Source organism: Coprinopsis cinerea (genome assembly GCF_000182895.1).
Source record: "Coprinopsis cinerea okayama7#130 chromosome 5 map unlocalized cont3.5, whole genome shotgun sequence".
Classification (NCBI taxonomy): Eukaryota; Fungi; Basidiomycota; class Agaricomycetes; order Agaricales; family Psathyrellaceae; genus Coprinopsis; species Coprinopsis cinerea.
Genome location: NW_003307540.1, coordinates 1,737,318 through 1,761,418, shown reverse-complemented (window position 1 = coordinate 1,761,418; position 24,101 = coordinate 1,737,318). Strand labels below are relative to the sequence as shown.

General features: G+C 51.1%; 13 protein-coding genes across 13 annotated transcripts; 7 read left to right on the top strand and 6 right to left on the bottom strand.

Annotated features, from left to right (window-relative positions):
* Positions 1-36: 36 nt before the first annotated feature.
* On the bottom strand, positions 37-1,644 carry CC1G_00385 (hypothetical protein; the record flags this gene model as incomplete). The annotated part of the gene is made up of 8 exons (XM_001837197.2): positions 37-282; positions 336-546; positions 597-730; positions 783-1,061; positions 1,116-1,315; positions 1,371-1,442; positions 1,489-1,541; positions 1,595-1,644. 8 exons carry the CDS (start codon positions 1,642-1,644, stop codon positions 37-39), a joined length of 1,245 nt encoding a protein of 414 aa, XP_001837249.2.
* A 274-nt stretch (positions 1,645-1,918) lies between these two features.
* On the top strand, positions 1,919-2,579 carry CC1G_00384 (histone H3; the record flags this gene model as incomplete). Its single annotated transcript, XM_001837196.2, has 4 exons — positions 1,919-2,069; positions 2,128-2,240; positions 2,297-2,430; positions 2,483-2,579. 4 exons carry the CDS (start codon positions 1,919-1,921, stop codon positions 2,577-2,579), a joined length of 495 nt encoding a protein of 164 aa, XP_001837248.2.
* Positions 2,580-2,971: 392 nt separating this feature from the next.
* On the bottom strand, positions 2,972-4,112 carry CC1G_00383 (hypothetical protein; the record flags this gene model as incomplete). The annotated part of the gene is made up of 4 exons (XM_001837195.2): positions 2,972-3,145; positions 3,201-3,617; positions 3,671-3,832; positions 3,885-4,112. The coding sequence occupies 4 exons, from the start codon at positions 4,110-4,112 to the stop codon at positions 2,972-2,974; spliced, it is 981 nt and encodes a 326-aa protein (XP_001837247.2).
* Positions 4,113-4,208: 96 nt separating this feature from the next.
* CC1G_00382 (60S ribosomal protein L6) lies at positions 4,209-5,144 on the bottom strand. Its single transcript, XM_001837194.2, has 2 exons — positions 4,677-5,144; positions 4,209-4,625 (listed from the first exon to the last, which is right to left on the bottom strand). The coding sequence occupies exons 1-2, from the start codon at positions 5,139-5,141 to the stop codon at positions 4,374-4,376; spliced, it is 717 nt and encodes a 238-aa protein (XP_001837246.1). The 5' UTR covers positions 5,142-5,144; the 3' UTR covers positions 4,209-4,373.
* Positions 5,145-5,495: 351 nt separating this feature from the next.
* Positions 5,496-6,520, top strand: CC1G_00381 (SSM1; the record flags this gene model as incomplete). The annotated part of the gene is made up of 6 exons (XM_001837193.2): positions 5,496-5,520; positions 5,571-5,663; positions 5,714-5,824; positions 5,879-6,021; positions 6,074-6,115; positions 6,242-6,520. 6 exons carry the CDS (start codon positions 5,496-5,498, stop codon positions 6,518-6,520), a joined length of 693 nt encoding a protein of 230 aa, XP_001837245.2.
* A 30-nt stretch (positions 6,521-6,550) lies between these two features.
* Positions 6,551-7,051, bottom strand: CC1G_00380 (hypothetical protein; the record flags this gene model as incomplete). Its single annotated transcript, XM_001837192.2, has 2 exons — positions 6,551-6,734; positions 6,786-7,051. 2 exons carry the CDS (start codon positions 7,049-7,051, stop codon positions 6,551-6,553), a joined length of 450 nt encoding a protein of 149 aa, XP_001837244.2.
* A 177-nt stretch (positions 7,052-7,228) lies between these two features.
* On the top strand, positions 7,229-8,607 carry CC1G_00379 (hypothetical protein; the record flags this gene model as incomplete). Its single annotated transcript, XM_001837191.2, has 4 exons — positions 7,229-7,716; positions 7,768-7,799; positions 7,853-7,950; positions 7,999-8,607. The coding sequence occupies 4 exons, from the start codon at positions 7,229-7,231 to the stop codon at positions 8,605-8,607; spliced, it is 1,227 nt and encodes a 408-aa protein (XP_001837243.2).
* Positions 8,608-9,013: 406 nt separating this feature from the next.
* Positions 9,014-10,515, top strand: CC1G_00378 (casein kinase subunit II beta; the record flags this gene model as incomplete). Its single annotated transcript, XM_001837190.2, has 5 exons — positions 9,014-9,264; positions 9,324-9,439; positions 9,499-9,673; positions 9,734-10,137; positions 10,198-10,515. Exons 1-5 carry the CDS (start codon positions 9,069-9,071, stop codon positions 10,513-10,515), a joined length of 1,209 nt encoding a protein of 402 aa, XP_001837242.2. The 5' UTR covers positions 9,014-9,068.
* A 258-nt stretch (positions 10,516-10,773) lies between these two features.
* Positions 10,774-11,368, top strand: CC1G_00377 (60S ribosomal protein L36). The gene is made up of 4 exons (XM_001837189.2): positions 10,774-10,804; positions 10,867-11,045; positions 11,109-11,141; positions 11,209-11,368. Exons 1-4 carry the CDS (start codon positions 10,792-10,794, stop codon positions 11,287-11,289), a joined length of 306 nt encoding a protein of 101 aa, XP_001837241.1. The 5' UTR covers positions 10,774-10,791; the 3' UTR covers positions 11,290-11,368.
* A 437-nt stretch (positions 11,369-11,805) lies between these two features.
* CC1G_00376 (hypothetical protein) lies at positions 11,806-13,351 on the top strand (the record flags this gene model as incomplete). The annotated part of the gene is made up of 4 exons (XM_001837188.2): positions 11,806-12,231; positions 12,287-12,532; positions 12,583-12,951; positions 13,013-13,351. The coding sequence occupies 4 exons, from the start codon at positions 11,806-11,808 to the stop codon at positions 13,349-13,351; spliced, it is 1,380 nt and encodes a 459-aa protein (XP_001837240.2).
* Positions 13,352-13,831: 480 nt separating this feature from the next.
* Positions 13,832-17,731, bottom strand: CC1G_14643 (mitochondrial carrier protein; the record flags this gene model as incomplete). The annotated part of the gene is made up of 17 exons (XM_002911168.1): positions 13,832-13,838; positions 14,063-14,115; positions 14,176-14,464; positions 14,521-14,543; positions 14,595-14,693; positions 14,752-14,777; positions 14,848-14,953; positions 15,024-15,259; positions 15,317-15,529; positions 15,583-15,789; positions 15,842-15,931; positions 15,994-16,416; positions 16,654-16,660; positions 16,790-17,106; positions 17,246-17,396; positions 17,424-17,546; positions 17,597-17,731. The coding sequence occupies 17 exons, from the start codon at positions 17,729-17,731 to the stop codon at positions 13,832-13,834; spliced, it is 2,505 nt and encodes an 834-aa protein (XP_002911214.1).
* A 298-nt stretch (positions 17,732-18,029) lies between these two features.
* CC1G_00373 (argonaute family member) lies at positions 18,030-22,008 on the top strand (the record flags this gene model as incomplete). Its single annotated transcript, XM_001837185.2, has 23 exons — positions 18,030-18,234; positions 18,341-18,510; positions 18,568-18,674; positions 18,727-18,790; positions 18,846-19,301; positions 19,402-19,557; positions 19,607-19,747; positions 19,808-19,967; positions 20,019-20,202; positions 20,257-20,272; positions 20,325-20,404; positions 20,455-20,552; positions 20,602-20,700; positions 20,756-20,814; positions 20,870-20,933; positions 20,987-21,028; positions 21,083-21,100; positions 21,152-21,201; positions 21,263-21,438; positions 21,496-21,511; positions 21,566-21,579; positions 21,637-21,725; positions 21,779-22,008. 23 exons carry the CDS (start codon positions 18,030-18,032, stop codon positions 22,006-22,008), a joined length of 2,694 nt encoding a protein of 897 aa, XP_001837237.2.
* Positions 22,009-22,095: 87 nt separating this feature from the next.
* On the bottom strand, positions 22,096-23,896 carry CC1G_00372 (isocitrate dehydrogenase). The gene is made up of 10 exons (XM_001837184.2): positions 23,784-23,896; positions 23,684-23,725; positions 23,605-23,631; positions 23,368-23,551; positions 23,011-23,303; positions 22,826-22,956; positions 22,638-22,773; positions 22,465-22,580; positions 22,327-22,409; positions 22,096-22,270 (listed from the first exon to the last, which is right to left on the bottom strand). The coding sequence occupies exons 1-10, from the start codon at positions 23,832-23,834 to the stop codon at positions 22,221-22,223; spliced, it is 1,113 nt and encodes a 370-aa protein (XP_001837236.2). The 5' UTR covers positions 23,835-23,896; the 3' UTR covers positions 22,096-22,220.
* Between the last annotated feature and the right edge of the window lie 205 nt (positions 23,897-24,101).

Genomic DNA, 24,101 nt, shown 5'->3' with positions numbered 1-24,101 from the left:
TTGGTACAGATACATATACACACATTGCTTTCGCTTTCACATTTCCATATCGTCGTCGCTATCCATGTCCATATCCGTGCGGTACCACTTGCCAGTTGTAGGGTCGTAGCCCAACTTCGGAGGTTCGTCTCCGACATCTTCGTCTTCGTCGTCACTAGTTTCTTGTCCAGGCTGTACTTTAACCCATACGCTGCCGCTTGCAGTTTGATTTGGCCATCGACGTTCTCGTTGAACGTCCAGGACTTCGCCCCCAGCCATTTCCATCAGACAGGCCAAGGTCCACTAAAATCGAGGTCAGTGCCCCAAGCCGAACCACAAGTTGAAGGAAGCCATACCCAGGCATCATTTCCAGCGTTATGGAGCAAGACTGCGTCTTGTTGAAGTAGGCGGCACGTCTTTTCAAGTGAACGTCGGTTTCCACCGTCCTCCCCCATGAGACCTGCGAAAAGTTCTGATGTGTCGATGACGAATACTCCTTCCTCAGGCATTGGCTCGGGTAGCATGTACAGGATGTTGTCCAGCGGTGCTCCCACGTCATTGAGATACCTGCCAGGAATTCAATAACGGAATGGACTTGGAATAAGAGACCAACACACTTGATATCTTGACCTGCGTCATGGAAGATGAGGAAGACGCGTCCATATGTGTCCCGGAGATCTTTCACAAAGTCACAGATCCTTTGTTTGAATTCTTTACGCGACAATCTCTGGCTTTCGCCGAATCGGTAACCCTTCGATTACTTCGGTCAATTTTGGAGAAGGGCATTCCAAACAAGTACTCACATCGCGATTGTCGGGTACGTATTGGCCATTACGATGTGACCCATTGACGACCAGATGACCATGATCCTCGACTTTGTTACCATCCTTCCAGCCGACGAGGCGCCATCCGAATTCGGTGAGCAAAGTATGATCACGCTCCCAAGCCTCAAAGTCGATTGCGCACCAGACGCCTTTCTGAGCACTCCACAGACCCTGGACACGCTCGAAGGCACTCCGGCGATACTTCAGGGTCTGGTTAAAGTGGGATCCTTTGAGCTTTTTGTTGTTATTGTTGACCATCTAGATAATGGATCACCCTCATGAAGTTGTCGTGACTCTCTGAGCTGAGCATACCTTGAGGCCATTCCTCACAGCAAATCCATCGGCGAAGGTGATAGTGGTCACTGTCTTGAGGTCCGTCGTAGTCAAGAGGCAGTCAGAGTATGGCAGTGGGATGATTTCCTTGGTCATCCCGATGGCGTGCAGCCAGTATCGAATATAGTCCACTTGCGCGGAGGAGAAGAGCAACCTAGCTTCCCCGCTCTCAAAGGTGCCTTGCAGGAACAATGTTTTCATAAAAGGTACAACGTACATGAATATAAGACGCACCGATGTATAGCTGCGCTCCATCCACACCCTCAACGTGAAGTGGGTGATCGGGATGGACGAGGGCATCGTGAGCTGGGTGGTGTCAGTAGGCAAATCGCGATAAACAAATAGTCCTGACCAAGGATGGCCTTTACTGCGTCAGTGTCTTCGGGGTTGGGCAAGGTGCTGGGCCTGAAAAACGGTTAGACTGCGCATCCAGACGGGCGCTCAGTTATCGATTGTACCAATCGAACCAAATATCGGTGTATCTGTAGTAACCTGTGAGGGCCTTCATGTCGTCAGAGCTTTGAGGATGTATTAGAGAGAGATTAAGGCCAATTGAAAGTCGCCGCGAGGAACATGCACCAGTGAGTGTATCGCGGCCACTTGCAAGTTGTGTGAGTCCTAAAGCGGCCAAAGCGGAAACCTTTTATAGCGCGTCGGGCGCCTTCCTTTTCGGGCAGCCAAGTTCAACACGCTCTTGACCACTGTCTATCATCTTCCCTAACAGCCCTTTGCGCGTTCTTACGACTGTCACGATTTCTGTTCTTGAAACATAGCCATTTTTCATGGCTCAGACGGCCCAGAAGGCATCCAGCTCAAAGCGGAGGGCACCGACAGACGATTCCTCCGACCCGCCAACTCCAGCGAAAAGGCCGAAATCTGCGACCGCGCGAAAGAGCACTGGGGGACACAAACCTAGACGTGTAGCAGAGCCTGGTACGGTGTCTCCGCCCTACAAGTATTCAACTGGTTTGTAATGACGGGTCTTCTTCAGAACCACCAAAACCGAAACGCCGCTTCCATCCCGGTACTGTGGCATTGAGAGAAATTCGTAAATACCAGAAAAGCACGGATCTCTTGTTGAGGAAGCTGCCATTCTCTCGTGTGGTGAGTATCCGTTCACCCATTCCCGAAAAGGTTTCATTCCACTAATTATGACACAGGTTCGCGAAATCGCGCTTGACATGCAAACCAACTTGAACGGCGACGCCGATGTTGCGCTACGGTGGCAGAGTTCCGCTCTCATGGCTCTGCAAGAAGCAGCAGAGGCTTATCTTGTTCACCTCTTCGAGGATGCGTGCGTCCTTGCCCAAATGTGCTTAAACTCTCTCTCTGACATATCCTCTCAGGAATTTGTGCGCGATTCATGCGAAACGAGTGACAATCATGACCAGAGACATCCAGCTGGCTCGTCGGATTCGCGGGCCATGGGGAGGGCTAGCATGATCACGTTCTGTTATTTCCTCTCGTATATCCCCGAGCTGCGTCATCTCCGTGTATTTCCTCGTTTCTTGCATACCTAGCTTTGTTTTCGCTGTCTGGTTCGTCGTATTATCGTAGATTGTATTAACTGTATTCTAAATTCGATCGCTCTTTCCTGCCATAGCCAGGGTACTAGTGTAACGATAATTATTAAACGAGCAATGATCTAAATCAAACAGGTCAGTATATTGGCGACTGTTAAACGGGAGATGGCGAGCGGAAGGTCATATTAGATCAAGAAAGGTTCATTGGACGTCCGCGGGATCCAGTAGATCCCATATCCGCGGTTCCCTCACAACCACTGTTGTTTTCATCCCTACGCAAAAAGACTTGAAACTCACTTGCTTGTTCAGCGTTTAACGACGGCGCTTGGTCTGCACTGTCTTGGTGGAAGCGGGGTCAGGGGCCCCTGGTGGAGCTGCGGCAGCCTTGGACTCGAGTAGACTTCGGCGACGGTAATCCATCCAATCCATAATCCAGGTCTGAACGAGACCCAGCGACGCAGAAGTAACCCAATATAAACTGATACTCTGCAACGTTGAAACAAGTCAGTAGTGTCCCAGCTTCAAGATTTGAGAAACATACTCCAGGCATGACGGAAGCAACGAGGATTCGGATGACAGACAACCCTCGAAGGGCGTTCTTGATGATTTTCCCTGGTTCTAAGATTCGCTTGCCTTCGGCTTTCATCTTTTCCCGTTTTTCCTCCAGCTTCTTAAGGTTGGCACGCTGGGTTGCCGTCATTAACCAGTTGTTCGTCTCCACATTAGCCATGGTAATGACACCAAGGAGAATGGGAAGCGTCATGGTTGGGTCTGGATGGACTAGGTTCGTGAGGGTGAAAAATGCTTCGGAATCAAAGGGAGTAGGGCCTTCGGAAAGTCGTCGCAGCATGAGGGTGATGACGAAGAAAGGTGGAAGCTGAACTAGTGGAGGAACAAGCATCGACTTCCATGTCTGACACCCATGCTCTCGCATAAGTTCCTTTCGGCGGGCATTGAGCTGGATATCGTGAGGTTATTGCAGGTCTGTGACAGTATGTAGGTACTACCCACGATCTCCTGGCACCGCTTCGCATGGTATTCAATGAGGAAAGGCTTGTCTCCGCGAATTTTGTCCGCCTTCATCTTTTCAAATACCTCTTGGGCGACGACTGGCTTCTCCTTCGCAATTATAGGCATCACCACCTCTTCTATGACGCGAGATTTTTGTTTTCCCTTAAGACGAGGTCAACGCGGTCGTTTCCTAGTCGGAAGCAGAAGGACTAACCCATATTGCTACTGGGAGGAGAGCGGCACGAGTCGCAATAGTCACCAAGATGATCGTCGTCGCATAGACTGGAGTGCCAGGTGGTAGTGGCAGGGCCAAAGCAAGGTCAAGGAATTCATTTCCAAGCCCCGTTAAGAATGTACGCCGTGTCGCAGGGGCTGTTCTTAATATTGAACGATGCGGTCGCGAAAGAACCTGAGCGCGTCGAAAATTGCGGAGGACAAGCATGGTGCGAAATGTGCCGTCACTTCCGACTGCTTATAGAAAGCTCTCAGCCGAGTTGCATCATAACGGCCGTGTGCAGATAATCGCGACACTGTCGACTTCAAGGAACTCGATTCCCGAGCATTACTAGAATTGCGAATAGAATATGGGTGTTTCAACTCATAAAGTGCATGAGAATGGCATAACGGAACTGCATGGCATAGGTGGAACATGTGGATTTCGATAATGGCGACCCTACAAAATACTGCTCCCTCCGTTCTCCCCTCAGAAAACAAGTGCGTGAGGGAATTGGCCCTTGGACAAGCCCCAGCTGGCTTTGAGATATTTTCCGAGGTACTCAGTACCCTTGATGGCGGCGATGATGGCCTTGTCGACTTCCTTCTGGTCGGCGGCTTTCGATGTTGGGTAGGGCTCCTTGGGTTTGGGTTGGCCGTCAGCGAAGAACTCTTCCTCTGCTGACCGGGACTCCTTGGTGGCGGCTTTGGCAAAGTAAGCGTCGTTAATTTTGTCGTCAATCTAGTAATTGTCAAGCTCTTGATAACAAGCAATATTACGAGCAACGCGTACCTTGACACCAGAGATGTCAATCTTGGTGGATGTAGCGATCACATAGGCTTGGTTGACTCGTCGCAGAGGGACGCCGTTAACCTTGTAGGGGCCGGTAACAAGAAGCAATCCGCTCTCCAACTGCTTCAAGAAAACAACACGCTTCCCTCGGAAACGACCAGCGAGGAGGATGAGAACGGTGCCGGGGGTGATGGTGGATCGGAGGCCGGTAGGTTTGTGGGCCTTGCGGCTCTTCTTGGGTTGCCGAACATCTTCAGCGGGGTAGAAACGGGGGGCTTTGGCAACAGGAACGAGACGCTTTCCACCGTTCTTCTCGCCGCCAATGGTCTTCTCCACGTATTCAGCAGGGGTTTCGGCAGCAGGCTTCTCCGACTTTTTCTGGCCCTTGAAGAGGCCCCGCTTGGCGAAGACTTGCGAGCGAGAAAGGCGTCCAACGCCAGGGACGAGTTCCTTGCTTCTTGCCATTCTATTGATCTATCTTGAGGACGTCGTTCGGAGGAGCATGGAGACGCTACTCACCTTGATGTTGAGGTCGTCGATGCCGGTGCCTTACTAGACTGTATTGGTCTCTGTTGTGCTTACCTCGGCGTTCTCCGAGGTGGCTTGCAGTTGAGTGATAAGGTTTGATACCTGTGCCGCACTAGCAGACCCGCTAAACGGCCGAGATGCCGCACGTTTACGGATCACAGCTTCCATCACCTACCGGATCTGACGTCGGCTCTTACCCTTTGCGCAACGTGCTCGCCGTCCCCTGCGTCATGAACAAGCTCAACGTCACCCACAGCCTCGACATAGCTTATCTAGGACCCCCGCCTTGACATGTCCAACAGCACTGGGAATAAACGTATGCTCGTTTCTGACCTAAACCACGCATGAATGCTCATTCCTTCGCAGACGATGAGCGCCCGGTCGTCTGGTTCGACATAGATAACACTCTCTATTCGGCCAGCGCAAAGATCTCGCAGGCTATGGGTGTCAGAATACATGGTTGGTCATGCCAGCCCTTGTATATATTCTTGAGCTAATCGTCAGTGCAGATTACTTTGTCAATCTTGGACTCGGGCACGAGGAGGCCTCGGAACTTCACCACCGATACTACACCCAGTACGGGCTCGCCTTGAGAGGGTTAACGCGACATCACAATGTAGGTAGGTGATTTCCAGCCATTAGTTCAGCCCATCCTCCTTACTCTATCCATTCAGACCCCCTCGACTTTGACAAGAAATGCGACGGCTCCCTGCCTCTCGAAGAGATGATTAAATACGACCCCAAGCTTCGAAAGCTTTTCGAAGATATCGATAGATCCAAGGTCCGCGTATGGGCCCTTACCAATGCTTTCAAACCTGTAAGTCACAGTGGCATGACAGGAGACTCTCCAATCTCAACATCTGCGCCAGCATGCGCTACGCGTACTGCGCATCCTTAAACTAGACGATCTGGTAGAGGACGTTGTTTACTGTGATTACAGGATCAAAGACTTTCTTTGTAAACCGGAGCCGGAGTACTACAGGATGGCAAGTCTCTTCACCTCTTTCTTCTCATCGTCCATCTGATGAAGCATTTAGGCTATGTCCAAAGCAGGTATAACCGATCCTTCCAAGTGCTATTTCGTCGACGACAACCGGGCAAACGTGGAGGCTGCGGCAAAGGAGGGCTGGGGGCACTGTGTACACTTCTGCGAGAAGGGCCTTCACACCGTGGAAGGAGGAAAGGTCAGCCAAATCGGCAACGAGCCCCTTTCTGATGCGAGCCCCACTGTCATCGACATCTCGCATCTGGAAGAGCTGCGAAAGATTTGGCCAGAGATCTTTATTCAAGGTGAACCGGAACCAAATGGGGTCTGACATGCTACAGTCATGCCATCCTACGTTTCTTCATAAATAAACGCCATCATCGCTACCCTCGCCACCACCATGGTTTTCAACGGTGCTGGTTGGTTCATGTTCCATTTCTTTGGTCTCCTTCTGCTGTGGTAGTCCGTAATGGCTGTCATCTGTGATAACGCCTTTTTGTCTTAGAGCCATCACAAGCATCCGTATTCGTTCCTCTTGCGAACCACTGGAACGAGCGTTAAAAGCGCGGGCGCTTAGAACGAATCACAGCACTCACATTACATCCTCGTTCTCCTTGAATGCCAACGAGAGCTCCTCGTCCGTTTCGTTGTCTTCTTCAATGCACTTCTTGAGCTCCCCCTGCGTCTCTTTCAGTTTGGCCAGCGAATTGTGAAGCCTTGAGATCTCTGGTTGACGAGGACGATCGGTCCCTGAGTAGTTTGGACAACTAAAACCTGAAGCACCTTCAGTGATGATAGCGGGGTCGAGGCCTATCGCCTCGCCCAGAGTAAACGGTTGCTGATAGCGCGGGTGATATTCCATAGTTGGACTTGTTCGTGGTCGACTTGAACAGGTATGCACTTCACCTTGGATGACGTACGTCCTTAGGTGGTTGCGATTCACGGTGATTGCCGGTGCCACATTCCAAAGTGACCTACTCTCTCGATCTAATCCTCTGGTTACCTTCTGGGTCTGGGCTGGTAGTGAATGGACTCATGAATGTCAGGCGTCGCTTCGCTGTCCCAAAGGTTCCCAGAAGGCACAGTGAACCCGCCAACAGCGTTGGAGGACGATACTCCCAAAGAACAGCGAGCAGACGCCAATGACCGACAGCCACATCCTGTGGACAGACAGTCACGGAGATGCTCACCCAATGTCCCGTCTGCTGTCTCGGTGGCGCCAAGTTCGCCATCAGAACTCGAGATAGAAGCCCTACAGGACGCAGAGGAAACGAGACGTGCAGAGACGATTGACCGACCACCAGACGAAGACGAAGGCGTCAGACGACCTGTTATCTATCGACCTTATGACCTACCGGTCATCCTCTTACTGGCTCCAGCATCCATCTTCGGTGTCCTTTCTCGACTGGGACTTCAGGCATTAGCATCCTTCCCTGGCCAGAGTGTCTTCCCCTTGCTCTACGTGCAAGCCCTAGGATGCTTCATCATGGGAATAGGATTGCGATTGAAAGAGCCTCTTGGAAACTTGTGTGTGCGACTCTTCACTACGCTTTTATGTGTATTTGACTGGGAATGTAGCTATGGCCCGTTCTACACTGCACTAACGACCGGTACGTTCTTCGTATCGTCGTCTCGTTCCGCCAGAGGTCACCTATCCTTCCAGGTTTCTGTGGTTCTCTTACCACGTTCTCGAGCTGGCAGCTAGAGATCTTTAATGCATGGATCAATGCTGGCGGTTATCCACGGAGCGGATTATACAATGTGAGTGGTATGTTCCTTTCGGTTGTTTCGCTTATCCCCCTTGCACAGGCCGCGGATGGAATAGGCATCTCCTCCGTCACCCTCTGTATGTCTCTCGGATCCCTTGCTTTCGGCTACGACGTTGCATCGGTCGCTCTGTCCAGGTTGAAGTTCCCTGCCTTCCCGCCATGGTGGCAGCGCTATGCCATCACCCTGTTGTCTGGGCTAATGTACATCGCGACCATCCTCACCTACCTTTTTCTACCAGCTCGATTCAGACACCAAGCAACCGCCGCCATACTCTTCTCCTATCCCGGAGCGCTGACACGATACCTCCTTTCCATTGCCTTGAATACCAGGTTCAAGATCTTGCCTGTAGGAACGTTGACCGCCAATATCCTCGGATCAGGTCTCCTGGCCGCATTCCACGTCCTGCAAAGCCTCAATACACCGTTCTCTTCCAATACCTGTTCCCTTCTGCAAGGACTGATAGACGGATATTGCGGATGTTTGACTACTGTAAGCACTTTCGCGGCGGAAATTCGTGACCTCGGGTGGTGGAAGGCCTGCCGCTATGCATTCATTAGCTGGGGCCTAGGCCAAATTGTCATGTTGTTAGTTATCGGACCAGCGCTCTGGACAGGGTCAGCCCAAGACCAAAGGACATGTTCGTTTTGATTGCATTATACGTTGTACATAGTAGTAAAACCAACGCAATGAACACTCGATTAGACGCTGAGAGTGCCACACACCACTGTATCGGCCAAAGGGCATGATCGATCGGAGTTGGAAAGTATCTGAACATCGTGCACCGGGCTCTCCTAGAGAGCAGTGCAAACTTTCATCCCCCCTCTGCTCCGCGATTGTCCAGTGTCGGCAGCCTCCCGTTCGCTATGGACAAATCGCACGCAGGTTTAGAGAGGGACGAAGCTGGGAACGTGGTTGGCGAAGGGGACGAGATTATGGAGGAAGTGGAGGAACAAGAAGATGGCTACAGTGCGTGTTTGTTTAAATTAATTTCTGCTTTCAGGGTTCCATTGATCATTCCTCTTTGTGCCGTTATTCTGCTCTCCGCGCTCATCATCACCACCGTCCACCACATTTTCTCTCGTTTCACGACGACCCAACCCTTGAACCACATGGACCATCGTTCAGCCTCATCGACGCCGACATCGACCCTGACCTGGATCAGTTGGTTCTGCTCCCTGCCTGGTCACGAATACTTTTGCGAAGTCTCGGAAGATTTCATTGAAGATGACTTCAATCTTACTGGGCTGAATACGATGGTTCCATTCTGGAAGGAGGCCATGGAGATGGTGCTGGATGTTGAACCAGGTGTGGGAGGTTTCCTGCTCAGTCTCGTTGGGAACTCATCGCCAAACGTGGTTGTTTAGAGGATGAAGATGCATCTAAAATCCCTGACGTCTCCATCGTAGAATCGTCCGCGGAAATGCTTTATGGCCTGGTCCACCAGAGGTATATTCTAACGCGTGCTGGCCTGCAGGCTATGGTGCGTTGTCCTTTATCTGTTCCGACAACAACTGGAACTAAAAGCATTTGGGTTCACAGGCCGAAAAGTACGAAAATGGGATGTTTGGGTCTTGCCCGCGTGTTTACTGCGTTGGGTGCAACGTTGTCCCCTGTGGGCGCTCTGACATGCCCGGAGTGGATACCGTCAAGTTATTCTGCCCCAATTGCAACGACATTTATGTGCCACCCAGCAGCAGATTCCAAGGGGTAGATGGTATGCGATGCCACAGTTTCCCTTGGTGATATTCATTACTCACCGTCGCTTTATCGACAGGCGCATTCTTCGGAACGACATTTGCGCATCTGTTCTTCCAAACGTACCGTGAACTAGCGCCGGCTCCGTTCTGGAAGGCTCCTATGTCAGGAGGATCGCCGCTATCACCACGTAGCGCTGGAGGCACTGGGAGCTCGAGAAACGCACCCTTTGTGAATCCCAATCCATATGGCGGGCAGAAGCGTGCCAATGGGTTTGTGTATGTTCCTCGGATATATGGGTTCAAGGTTAGCGAGCGGGCCAAAAGCGGACCTCGTATGCAGTGGCTCCGATTACGACCCGAGTCACCGGAGGAGTTGGATATGGTGGATTGGCGTGGTAGATGGATCGATGAAGACGACGAGTTTGATGATAGCGAGGACGAAGACGAGGAGGACGATCGTCAGATGGAGGATTTTGACCCTGTAGGTTGCTTCACGCCAATCGTAATGTCATTCTGACGAGCGCCTAATTTCTATTTCTAGGATCACACGGGCGAGCAAGATGAAGACGATGAAGAGGAGGAGGAGGAAGAGGAGGAACGTGGTTCGATTCCCATTCACCCGCAGCAGCACGGGCGACGACATGCGGGACTCCCTGCTTCACCGGCGCTTTCAGCTGCTAGCTCTCCCGTATCTTCTGTGATGCCGCCGACACCCAAGGATAGAGAATCCCCCTCCGGTGTCCTCGCACAACTCCAGTACAACCGCGGGTTCCTTCCAGACCGAGGGCTTGGAAGTAAAGTCAAGAGCGTCCGACAGTGGACTTCGACAACTGCTTCCTGGGCTACTGCGCAAGCTTAGAAAGAGAACTCGATTCAAGTTTTTGACGATATATTTTTTCTTCTATCTTATGTATGACTTGTACTGCGCATACCCTTTGAACGCTTCCTCCTGATTGTACGATAAGATAATGAGCAGCTCTAATCAATCTTGTTGCCTAATTTATGGTCGTGGGAAGCAACTGTATAGTACCATCCGCCACTGGTTCACGTGACCTAACCGGAATGTGGCTCCCGACAGTCAGTGCCGGATTGAGCAGATCGTGCCCCTCCACGCCCTCCCTCAAGACATCAAGCAATGGCTCGCACCAGTGAGTGCTCAACGATGCACTGAAGGCACAGGACGCTGACGGTTGAAATTCTGGATGTTTAGACCTTCGAGTAGGCCTCAACAAGGGTCACCCCACCACTCCCATCCCCAAGACTGTCCGACCTTCGCAACGCAAGGGTATCCAGTCCACCAAAACCAAGTTTGTGCGATCTGTCATCCGGGAGGTTGCTGGATTCTCCGCCTATGAGCGACGAGTTTTGGAGTTGTTGAGGAACTCCAAGGTGCGATCTTTGTGTTGGATCTGTGATATGACCCAGGTGCTAATTAATATTCTGGAACTGTAGGACAAGAAGGCCCGCAAATTGACCAAGAAGAGGGTTCGTGTGGACTTTTCACAGCTTGCTGAGGGTACAGGGATACTGATAATGTGGCGACTGTTTCCAGCTGGGCACTCTCTTGCGATCAAAACGCAAGTTGGAAGAGCTCTCGAACGTTATCCAGGAGAGCAGGAGAGCAGGACACTAAAATGCCAACTTATGGTTTTCTCGATAGCATTCATTATGACATGTACTATGCCCGCAATGCCCATGCATTATACTCTCTAGCAGCATGGTGTGATGATCTTTTTTTGTCAAGCGCGGTTTTTTGATGAAAGAGATCGACTATCATCTCTGGCGATTAGGTCAGCAACGGAGACTACTTATGAGGAATGGCGGATGACAGCAAGTGCTGTTGTGGGCGGGATCCGGGATATGTGCTGACACACGGTGATGGAGTAAGCGGGAAGTGGTAGGCCAAGGTCGGGGAAGATGTCGAGGACGCGAGGTCTTGTGAGGTGAGGATAGTTTGAACACGAGACAAGGAAAGGTCTTTAGAAGGAAATGAAGTGACGAATGAAATCGTACGAGGGGAGAGGTGAAGATGTTTCTGAGACTAAATGGAGAAATGAATGATGCCGAGCTGAGAAAGCAAGTTGTTGGCGAAAAGAGGCAAAACTGCACTGCCAGGTTCTTGCTTCACGCCCAAAGAACCGCCAAAGCCATGGACACCGGGCTTAAGCCTCCCCAGATCACCCGTCACCGCGCCTCATCCATCAGCCTGCGCACTTCTCTTTCCGTCCAAACTCTTGGTCGTCGCCGCTCAACGTCGTGCCTCCAGTCCACCGACTCACAACCGCCCCAGTCCCTCGAGCTCCACCAGCTCGCGCCCCAGCCGCTGCAGACAGAGTCACCCCCACAGCCAGAGCACGTCTCGCCCCCATCGATGCTGGTCGTCTTTGCCTCAAAGTTGCTCCAGTGGCTGCATCTGCCCAGCTCACACACAGCGCAGCAGGCCTGGTCCAGCCCATCCTCGTCCCCGCGCTCGAGCGTAGATGTATACGTTCTCCCTCTCTCAGCCTCAACACAAGAGTCGTTCAATATACCCGAGAAGGATTCGCCTCAGAGTTGGTTTCATGGCTTCCCCTCAGTATGTCTTTCGCCCTGTCACACGACATGTCTCTTTTTGCTCACTCGCTCTCCAGATCTCTCCTCAAATTCTCCTTGTCCTCATCTCGCTGCCGCTATCCACAGCAGTCGTCCTTTACTGTCTCACCACCCTGCCCATATCCATGTCATGGCCCCGCACTCTCTCGGATCTTGCTCAAATAGGACGCGAACTCCATGCTTATTCCCAAAGCGGCCTCTGGCCCCTCCTCCATGTCCTCTCCGTCATGGCCATCTCAGCCATCTGGAAACACGCTTGGTCTATCCCAGGAAGCGTCCTATGGGTAAGTCGGCTTTATTCTTTTGACATTTCATATCGCTCATCTGTCATCAGAACGTCCTCGCGGGCGCCCTCTTCTCCCCAGCCTTCGCAACCATCATGCTCACAGCGCTCACAACAATCGGCTCTGTCTGCGCAACCCTTCTTTCCACACCTCTCGCACCTTTCCTCACGTACATGTTCCCAAGAGCCTTGGAAATGACCCGAACAGCTCTCGGAGGCGATGCTGATTCTGATCTCGATGACTCTGCCGAATCTTCTCAGAAAACCTCGGCGTGGGTCCGTCTCTCAGTACTGCGCTTGGTGGGCGTAGTTCCTTGGTCGGGAATCAATATCGCCTGCGGCGTCTGCGGCGTCTCCATCGTCGACTGCGTCTTGGGCACATTCATTGGCTGTCTCCCATGGACCGCAGTCACGTGTCAGGTAGCCATCTCTCAACGGATTTTTCATCTCAAAACTAACTTTTTCTCTCTTCCTTCCGTAGATCGGCGACATCCTTCAGACGGTGGCAAAAACACCTTCCCCAACACCCCAAACTATTTCATCACTCATTGCGACACCCGAAATCATCATCAAGCTCGTTTTCCTCTCTTTCCTCTCTCTTGCCCCCATCCTTGGCCGCGACTATCTACGAGCTATGATCAGTCCAGCCGCCGTCCGCCCATTGACAAACGAAGCCCGACAAGCTCGGTGGAATTGGGTTCAGGAATGGCGAACAAAGATCCGCATCAATTCCCGCTCACGGACGCGAGAACGGGCCCAAATGGAAGCTGAACTCAATGTGCTTGTACAAGAGAAACGACGACTGGAAGACCTCTCATGACCGACTCACTATCATTTGCTGCTATCTATTCATATCCACTTATTCCACTGGTCCTATCTTTCATAGCTTACTTTTCGCCCCGCTATTGTACATGGGTGGTTAGTGGACTTGAGCACTGCGCGTCTCACGGAGTATACCCACATTTAACACCACAGCTCACCTATCCCTTTGTTTTACTATATCCCCTTCCACCGGCAATGTCAAGAAGAACTGCAACGGATCCTCACAGCATCTGCATTCTGCAACGATCTCCATTAATGACCTTTTTACCTATTCGCATTCCCCCTTTCTGGTTTCTCATTCTGTAATGACAACGTCACACTTCCCAAGATGCTTTGACAAGATCTTCTACAGCCTATCATCTTGCTTTGTAGTCGCTTTTGTACCAAGTTTTTCTCTTTCTCCACCTTTTCTCCTGTTATCGCTCTGTCCGTAATGATTGGTCGTAATTTCTCCTCTGTCCATGTAGATACTACTTTATCACGACCTGAAAACAAAAAAGATGAAACATTCTATATACGCTTCTACTGCTAGGGGTGATGAATAAGGAGTGGTAACCGGTTTAGGTAGGTGAGTGACTGTGACACTAAGTGAGATTCGCTGATTATAGCGGGGTGCATTCTGAATGCCAATTAGTTTGATTATCTTATACTCCAAGCCTGGAATGAAGACTCGTCAGCGAGGTACGAATGACGCAGTGGTATGACAAACCTTCGTTTGGTATGCTCATAAACGACGTAGGATATCGAGACGGCAGGGACAACCTAGGAGAAACCCGGCCCGTCAGATCCACAGATCCACCCTCCAAGCGGTCGTCAACTCACCTTGGCCAAGGTGGGGAACAATCCACGATAAAACCCTCTCCACCCATCCCTCTCCCATGTCTTGACGGCCACATCCACCACACCCGTATACCTCTGCGGATGCCCAGGCGACCCCGACGCCTGCAACCGCGTTCTAACAAGATTGAGTGGATAAACGCTCGTGGCGCCTACACTCCCTGATATGCTTCCAAACGCGAGTAACGCGAGCACACCAGGTTCGTCTTGTCCGATTGAGCGTTGATACGCGAGTTTGAGCGCCTCGAAGGTACTCATGTCGATTGCCGAGTAGCTGTTTGGGTAGTTAGGTTGGTATGCTAGCAACACGCCAGGGATTAACAAACGTACGGAAAGACACCCATCAACCCAACCTAAACAGAGGTGAACATCATTAAACGAGCAAACATTCGACAGAGACGTACCGTCAGACCCCGGTAAAACCGACGGACACCTCCCATAGCGTAGATATGGCGAAGTGACTCTGTTATGGTGCGGCGCTTATCGCTGCTCATCATTTGTGTCTACCGACAAGGACGTTGTCGTTAGCTTAGCGTATGATCCGTTGAAACGACTACGGACCTTTAGCGTTTCAATAGGGTATATGCCTTGATTAAAAACAAACATGTCAATTCCACGTTCCTCCTTCGTTGAGACGGTAGACAATGGAACACGTACTTAATTGGCTACTAATGCCGCCAATCCCACCAGACAAGAACCGGCTAAGCTGGCTTATTTCTCGTGGATCTTCTACTTTATCCCAGTACTTGGCAAATGCGCGTTTCTGAAAACATAAAGAACGAATTACAGTGAGTAAAAAGGGTCCTTTTTGTACGAGAGGGAACTAGACGGACGGCAGACTCATAGGCAAAGAACTTGATGGCGGATTCGGGGAAGATCTTGGCCACGGAGAGGCCGTTGCCTGTCCAGAATGCGAGGACACCTCCTTCAGCATATATACGAGTTACGGCAGAGCCGAGGATTCTGAACCCGCTGACTTTCCCTGTTGCAGGTGCGCCTCCCAGTTCCGGTGGTCGGGTAATCAAGAAGACCTTCAGACGATCAAAGGGCGCTGTACACGTTCTTGACACTAAGACATTCATTCGTTAAATGAATAGTCATGATTGTATATGAAAGGTACACGTACCTGCTCCGGCAACACCACCTGCGAGGAGGAACTTGAACGAGGCGTTCCCTTCCAGCACATTAGTATCCAATGGCTCCTCTTCCTCATCATAAAACTCCTCCTCTTCTTCGTCCCAATCGTAAGTACGGGTGTTTTGAGGCAGGTTGCGAGCACTCTGGTCGGCTGGCTTCGCAGCTACCGGAGGTTTATCTTCCGCACTCAAACTGACATCACCTATTACATATCAGAGCTGAGTCTTCAGAAGAAGGAACAACAGGGTAACTCACCTTCCATGTTTACACGTGCTGGGCCACGACCATCATCCCCGAGGTACCTTCGCACCTTATAGTATCGATAGATCTCTGTAGTCGATGCCTTCCGCGGTAGAAGTATCAAAAAGTCCCTGAAGTTGCCGAAGGTAACTTGAGATGAGTTGGAGTCTGACGTTAGCGCTTCCATGAAGTCGGAAAGTGTCTCCGAGTCCAGTTCAATCCCTGTTCCCGGTTAACTAAAACACAAAGGCTGAGTACGGGTCGTCCGACTCACCAGAGTTCTTCAACGCGGTTTTGAGCTCGTCTCTGTCCAGGTGTCCGTCGCCGTCCAGGTCGAGGTCGTCATGGAAGATATGCCAGAGCTCTATAGGAAGGATTGTCATTCAGAACCTCGGCTCGGGAGAACAAGGAAAGTGTGCGGCGTACCTGCTTCCTTTGCATCAGCGTAAGACTGGAATTCTTCCCAACTTATCGGCGTTGGCCTCGAGCTCGACGGGTCCCCTTTGCACCTCCCCACGAGTTCGTCGTCATAGACGGCCTTGGCAGAGCGGGCGTTTTCTGGTGTTATTGGATGATTGTGAGCATCGTGGAGGGAGGGTGTCTGCGTTGAGGGATTCGGAGAGGGCGGCCGCGCGAGAGTTTGCCAGAGATCGTGGAGCCTTCGTTTCCGATTCTCCTTGCCCTCTTGCTGCTGGAACTCGCTCAAAGTGTGTGGGTGATCCCTTTTTCTGTTTCCTGAGCGTTTCAGCTGGTTTGCCGGCGCCTGGGAGTGGTGTTGGGGGATGGTGGCGACCTGTGCATCCTCCTTGGTGTCGAAGGCGTTTTTGGGCATTGGGATTGTCGCCTGCCCTGGTTGACGGGGTATAGAAAAATCTCAATGATGTTTGTGGTTTGAAAAGATAATGGCCTCGTCATCAAACGGCCATTGCGAGGAAAAGTGAGAAAGGGTCGCTGGGACAAGTTGGGTTATGACAAAATCGGGAATCCGCTCGCTGGCTCCATGCCTGATTGCATCAAAATTCCTCGGAAAGGTTTCTCTACTTCCAACTACTGCTGCATAACTCGTATACGACCAGGTATACTTACTCCTCGACTATTGCAAGGTAATTCACTATCTACAAGCATACTCCTACCCGTGGTATAAAATACTCATAATTTATTAATATCAGCAGCATAAGATCGACCCAATTTTCTTCATGTGGTCGTGAATCCCAACCAGCACCTCCCCAACTTGCTCCGACATGGATGGTCCCTGCCGGTTCTTCAGTTTCCGGGCGTCCACCTGGAACATGTCCTGTCGTGCATGCTCCGACTGGATGGGAATCATGGTCAAACTCGATTTCTTCTCCGCCTCCACTGTGTAGTAGTCGCCTGTAGCCGTGGTCCTGCCGGAGGATAAACTGCTGACAGGGTTTACGGAGATAAACGTTCTCTCGGTTGTGAAGGACGGCGTCGCGTGTAATTTCATTCGTGGGTGGTCGTGGTTGATATCATAAAGGTTCGTCCTTGTCGTATATTGTGGCGTGCCCAAGCACTCATCTGTCGCAGGAAAGGCAGACCGTGTCAAACGACGTCGCTTATGCTGCGCAGGCAACGGGGGTGTGGGCGGCCGGTAGTCCTGGACGGTCAATTGAACACCAAGGCCTTGCAGGTCGCCAGTCTAAAGAAAAGCCCATACCATCTGCGCTATCAATCGTTTGGGCTTGGTCGAAGCACGTATTGCTCTCCCAGTAGAGTCTGCGTTCGAGCTTGGTGTTGTTGTTCGACTCTCCGGCCATCTTTCCCCCTTCGATAGGACTGTCTCCTAATACAACACATTTAAATGCCTGCTATTTCGGGACTGGAATGGCACCTACCCTACGACCCACTGGACCAGACGACTCCGAGCTCGACCACTCCTGACTTGTTATCATCGTTGGGACCAATAATAGAGGACCACCGCCTGGGTATTTTTCGTTCTCATCACTGTCCCGTGGTAGCTAAATCTATATGTTAGACTGAGGAGCAACTGGGATGTATGAAACCTTACGGAAGGTAGGCCTGTTGCGAGAGAAGCTGTGGAGAGGCCGTGGAGGGATGGTATCGGCGACGGCGGGGGTGTTGGTTCGTACTTTGGTACCGGTTTCCTATAGCTCATGTCTCGACGGATTCTTGGAGCGGTCATGTTGGGAAGAAGACGGGGAGTGGCGTTGGAAAGGGGCGGGTTCAGGCCAGCTGTTGGAGAAACTAGGGGCTATTGTCTAGCGGTCTTATAGGGAGATCCGTCCACGCAAGCCACTGCAATGCGGCCACGCAAACAAAGGTCTCCAGGACATGCTGCACTACACGCGCCAGCATCGAGCTGTTGCCAGTATGGCTTATCCTGCCCTTGCACATTGTCACCGGGTCCCGTGACGTCACGCGTTCCGGATATAATGGCCTCGTGTTGACACGAGTTCCTTCAAGGTTTCTTTACAGCAAACATGTCAACTCGAGGTCGCTCCCGAGCCAGAGCCTCTGGTCGAGGCGCCCGCTCTCCGATTTCTCTCCCAGACACTGCGCGAGCAACACACATTGACACCGTTGGAATCAGGCGCCCAGGGTTTGGCACCAAGGGTAGGGCGACAGAGATCATCGTCAACTGTTTCCTCGCCAATGTGCCGTCCCAAATCATCCACCACTATGATGGTAAGTGCATCTGTTCATCCATCTCTTATTCTAACTTTGACCTCTCTTCACAGTCGGTATGTACCATTATCACGGTTTTCGAAGCGCGCCACTCACATCAAGTCAGTCATATCACCCGATGAAAAGAAACTTCCAGCTGCAGTGAACCTCAAGCTGATAACCCACCTGCAAACTACTATCGCGCCAGATGTTTTCACCCCGCGCGGAGTGTACGATGGGAGGAAAAACTTTTTCTCGTCAAAGGAACTTCCTTTCGGAGGACAGAAATCGATGGAGGTACTCTGCCAAACTCCTGATTCGTTTCCCGCCATGGTACAAGCCTGACCTGTCTAGTTCAATGTTCCTTTTATCGATGGTCCCACTGCTGCGCCTGCGACCTCGCACCGAGGGCCCAGAATATGTCAAGTCAAGCTTACCAAGGTCGCCCAGATTAATACAGAGTATGGGTCCTTTCTGATCTGAGATATCATCAGTTGACATCCGTTATATCAGAGTCCTAAGGCGCTTCACCGAAGGCTTGCAATCGGCGGATGCGAATGTTCAAACTGCGATCACCGTCAGTCATTTGTAATAAATCTAGTCGATTCACGTTGACGTTGTCCGAACTTTAGGCCTGTAACGTCGTTGTGAGGATGCAACCCATCCTCAGCCATCCTTTTAATACGAGGTCGTTCTTCCCGGGGACTGAACGCAAGGACCTCGGTGAGGGCCTGGAGGCCTGGCGTGGTCTGTTTCAATCCGTGAGACCATCTTTTGACCGCATTTTCGTCAACGTCGATATCTCCACTGGCATAATGCACAAGGGCGGTCCCCTCGAGGAACATCTTCTGGCGATCCTCAGAGGTCGACGACGTGTGGAAGGGAAAACCGGTCTTCGCGCCAAAACCCTGGACCCTCAATGTCTGCGGTTCCTCGAAAGGAGCGTAAATGGGATTCGGGTAATCGTTATGATCCCTGGCGCGACACCTCGTGAGCGCGTGTTGAAGGGTTTGACTTCGAAAGACAGCAGTGCAGTGTTCCTTATGCCGGATAAAACCAAGATCTCGGTGGCGCAGTACTACCAAACAGTACGCAATTGCACCGTTCGAAATCAACAGAACATTTGTGCTTTGGCGAGTGTCCTACTATCAGTTGGTAGAAAGCGGTCAAACTCATTCGTGGATACAGGTTGGAAATGGAAGTATTGTTCCTCTGGAATTCTGCGTCGTCAAAGAAGGACAGTTCATGCGGAAGCAGATCCCGCAGGAGAAAATAGCCGACGTCCTCAAATTTTCGACAAATAAGCCCAACGATAGGTTGAACAAAATTCGTGAAGGACGAAATGTTTGTCACTCGCCGTCCGTGCGGAAAGCTTGCTCACGCTTTATTTCAGGCCCTAGGCCATCAATCTGAATATGTCCAGTCCTTTGGACTCGAAATCGATGATAGTCCAATGAAGGTTCAAGCTCGCGTCCTCGCCCCTCCCAGATTGAAATACGGGAAAAACTCTAAAAGGCCTGGTGCAGAGTTTGAGGTACGGGAGAAACTTGTACTAATATATCACCCCGTCCGCTGAAAAGCTTGTTTGTAATAGACCCCACAAAACGGCGCATGGAACATGAAGGACCGTAAATTCTATCAAGGTAGTGCCATTGGTGGCAGATGGGGTGTAGTCGTTTTCGGAGACGGAAGGTCTCGTCAGGGGAATGTTACCGAGATGATTAGAAGCTTGGTTGCCGCTTGTCAGGCGACAGGTTAGTGAGGTAATATTGTAGTTGTCTTATCATCGCTAACCGAGAATACAGGCATTGCGATCGAGCCCACCAAATACTGGGCAGAAGTTCCCAGTCAGGGGTCTGTGGTCCATGACCAGTTGAAGAGAATCGGACAGAGGATTTACGATGGTCATAACAAAGTCCCTCCTTCTCTCATCGTCGTAGTTCTTCCAGATGGACCCGTCGCCAATGAAATCTACAGCCAAGTCAAGTTGTAAGTCTCCATACGACAACTTATCTCTTGCCTGCTGGCTCATTTAGCAAATAGCTTCGGGGATGTCAAGGTATGCGCCTCTAATAGTATTCCGGTGTGCTACATGGCTAACCCCCGACCAGATGGGTGTCCACACCCAGTGCATGAGGGCGATGCGATGCTTTGGGGGCAATAACCAGTATTTTGCCAATATTGCATTAAAGTACGTATCTCTGCCCCCAGGGATGGACGCCTCACCGATACTGTCGTTAGGTTGAATGCAAGGCTTGGTGGTGTCAACGTTGCTCCAGACCTGTCAGACGGGGTCTCAAGGAACCTTCTTTCCCCGCCGAACAAGACCCTTGTCATGGGTATAGTTGTATAGAGTCTCCTTATCGACGTGCACTCAAGCGTATCTAGGTGCCGACGTTATCCACCCGTCTCCTGGCTCGGAAGGCCGACCCTCGTTCACTGCTGTGGTCGGAAGCACTGACTGCAACATGACCCGCTTTGTTTCTTGTGAGTTTCGACTTATCAAATTCTCTGTGCACTCTTATTGATGGCCTGGGCGTAGCCACCCGTGCACAAACCTCTCGGGAAGAAATCATCGATGACTTGAAGGATATGAGCATGGTATGTGCCCTCTGAATCTCCTCCAAAGAACCTTTGGACCTGAAGGTCGGTGCAGGAAGTCTTAGGTCAGTATAAGCAAACTAACAAAGCCAATCCCACGAGCATCATCTTCTATCGAGGTAACGTCCTGTTCCATGCACCTTTTCTTCTCTTCTCAAAGAGTCATTCGCAGATGGTGTATCCGAGGGTCAGTTCCAACACGTTCTGGAGAAAGGTACATTGTACATTTTATACCTATTGGACTCTGTTGATCAGTGATCCCCCGCAGAGGTCGCTGCCTTGAAAGGTGAGTGTGCAAGTAGGGGTTTTTTGACAACTCAACTCAAACGGTTTCCAGCGGCCTGTCAAAGTCTCGGTATACCCAGCGCGAAGATTACATTCATTATCGTAGGAAAGCGACATCACATCCGGTGGGTGTTTCCTGCACACCTGAATTCCACCTGAGTAGGTCGTGATTCCATTCGTTGCAGATTCTTCCCCGCCTCCCAAAATGACGCCGACAGGTCTGGAAACTGCAAGGCCGGCACTGTCGTCGATGGTCACATTACTCATCCTTTGGAATATGACTTTTACCTTCAGTCGCATGGCGGTCTCCTTGGAACGAGCCGCCCCGCTCACTACTCCGTGCGTAGACATTCGTTACCTTTAATATATCTGGTTACTTACTATTCCATCTTACAGGTCCTCTATGATGCAAGTACACTCTTTCATTGACGTCCGTCTTTGCTAACCCCAACTTTCATCCGCACAGGACAACCAGTTGAGGTATACGCCTTTTTCATTTCCAGCATCCACCGTCTAGGCCTAACCGTGCTTCTCCAGCCCTGACGCCATCCAGTCCTTGACTTTTACTTTGTGTCATCTCTACGCCCGGTCCACGCGCTCCGTTTCCATTCCCGCTCCAGTCTACTGTAAGGATGTACTTTCCCCACAAGCAGGCACCCTCTGACACTATCCCCTCTAGATGCTGACATTGTCTGCTCCCGCTCCAAGAACCACTTTGAACCCGAAACAAGAAGCGGTTCTGCGAGCGAATACAGCGGTACCAACGGAGGTCCCGCGCGAGATGTTGAGGAGGTCAAGAAAAACTTCAAGCCACTGCATCAAAACATGAAGAATGCGATGTACTTTGTGGTACGTGTATCCAGCTCTGGATGTTTGTTCGACGGAACGCTTAACCTAACTTCCAAGTGAGCGGCATGTGTTCGAATTGTACATTATACTTGTCCCCTTCAGGTTATTCACCGACCCATTGTGGCGACGAGACCAATACCATTGTTGTTTGCGTGAAAAGGCGTAATATTCAAACCTGTCTATCTCTAAATCTAGCAGCCAGCGTCGTCACCAGAACAATCGCTATAACCAAGCTAAATGGACAGAAAATCACCCGCTATAAGCAAGCATGTTTATAGCTTTTTGATGATAGCAGCGGTGAGTTCGGAGGTAGTCGCAGAGCCTGTTGCGGAGAATTGAATACCCGTCGAAAATGAAACAAGAGGCAGGTAGACTTACCGCCCATGTCGACTGTCTGGACCTTGCCCTCGTTGATGACACCGAAGGTGGCTGAAGCGATGTTGTTGGCGATTTCGTTGAGGCTATGGCCCAAGGTTAGCGCGGAGTTGCTAAAGAACATTGCGCAGGAATACGAACCCAAGGTGTCTCAACATCATGGTGGCGCTAAGAATCATGGCGGTAGGGTTGGCGGTGTTGGTTCCCATGATGTCGCTGGCGACATGGCGGCATCCAGGTTCGAAAAGAGCGTATTCCTGAGGGTGGGAAGTGTCATTCGGATTTCATATGGGACGCGTCTGACCAAAACTTACACGTCCAACGTTGCATCCTGGGACAATTCCGGGTCCTCCGACGAGAGCAGCGCCAATGTTGGAGACGATAGCGCCGTACAGGTTGGGCATGACCATGACGTCGAACTGTTGGGGGCGGGCAACGAGCTGCATGGCACTATTTCGAACCTTAGTGGCGAAGTCCCTTTCGAATATGTATGCAAACTAACGTGTTGTCGACAATCATGTCATTGTATTCAATTCCAGAGGACTTGTATTCCTCCGCGACCCGTCGGAAGGTGTTGAGGAAAAGGCCATCGCCAAGCTTCATGATGTTAGCCTTGTGGACGCAAGTAACTTTCTGGGTTCCAAAATGAGCATGTGGTTCTTTTGATGACGATTTTTTTTGAATTACCTTGCGACCGTTCTTGAGGGCGAAGTCGAATGCGAATCGGACAATTCGCTCAGTCTTTGCACGGGTGGATACCTTCAAGCTCTCGACGACACCAGGGTAGCTCTGGTGCTCGAGACCGGAGTACTCTCCCTCGGTGTTCTCTCGAATGATAGCAAAGTCGACGTTGTTGTGTCTAGTGGGGACTCCGGGGAGGGACTTGCAGAGGACGACGGATGCGTAGATGTCCAATTGCTGACGCATGGCCACGTTCCATGAGATATGTCCGGACTGAGATATGGGGGTGAAAAGAATGCCTGGATGAAGTCAAGGGAGCTTTGTGAACCGCGATTCGTCGTGGAAGTGGAATAAATGGCTCACCCTTCAGTCCGACCTTGTTTCGCTTCAAACTCTCCATTGCCTGCTTGAAGAGTGCTTCGCCTGCAGAGGACATTCCAGAGACGTCATATTGCTCCCACTCAATAGGAGCGTTGACATATTCGAAGATCTCCTTGACCGAGTCTGTAATTTCTGCACCGACACCGTCTCCGGGAATAAGAGTAACCTGTCACGGGCAAAGTCGGTGCCGGCCTGGGAGAGGATTTGAGAGTGACCTACTGTGTAAGAGCCGCCATACTTGGTGGGCTAGACATGAAATGAGGACCAGGGTGATCTATGCGAGTAAAATAAAACGGACCTTGTCGCCTGCACTGGAGATTGCGGTGGCATAAAAACGTTGCTTTTTTTCGGAAAAAAGTGAGATAAGAACGGGGAGGAGAAGAGAAAGGGAGACTGACTGGACGGGCAAAGGCCGGTCTGACTGTGGAAGCGAGTGCTGAGCGGAGCATTTTGGAAGAAAAAAAGAGAGTCAAATGTAGATGGGAGTTGGTCGGAAGGGTCGGACTGAGGCTTACGGTGGATAAGAAACAACTCAAACTGCCCACCGCGCGTGGCTCTGATATCACCATCACGTGCCGATAGCAGCCGAGGTGCGGAACATAATGTCAATGACGCTATGGGCTTGGCTTGATCCCATCAATTCCAAAAGTAGCATACATCTCTGCTGTCACTTGGTTTCTGCCTCTGTTTCGCGTCAGTTTCACTCGCCCACCGCC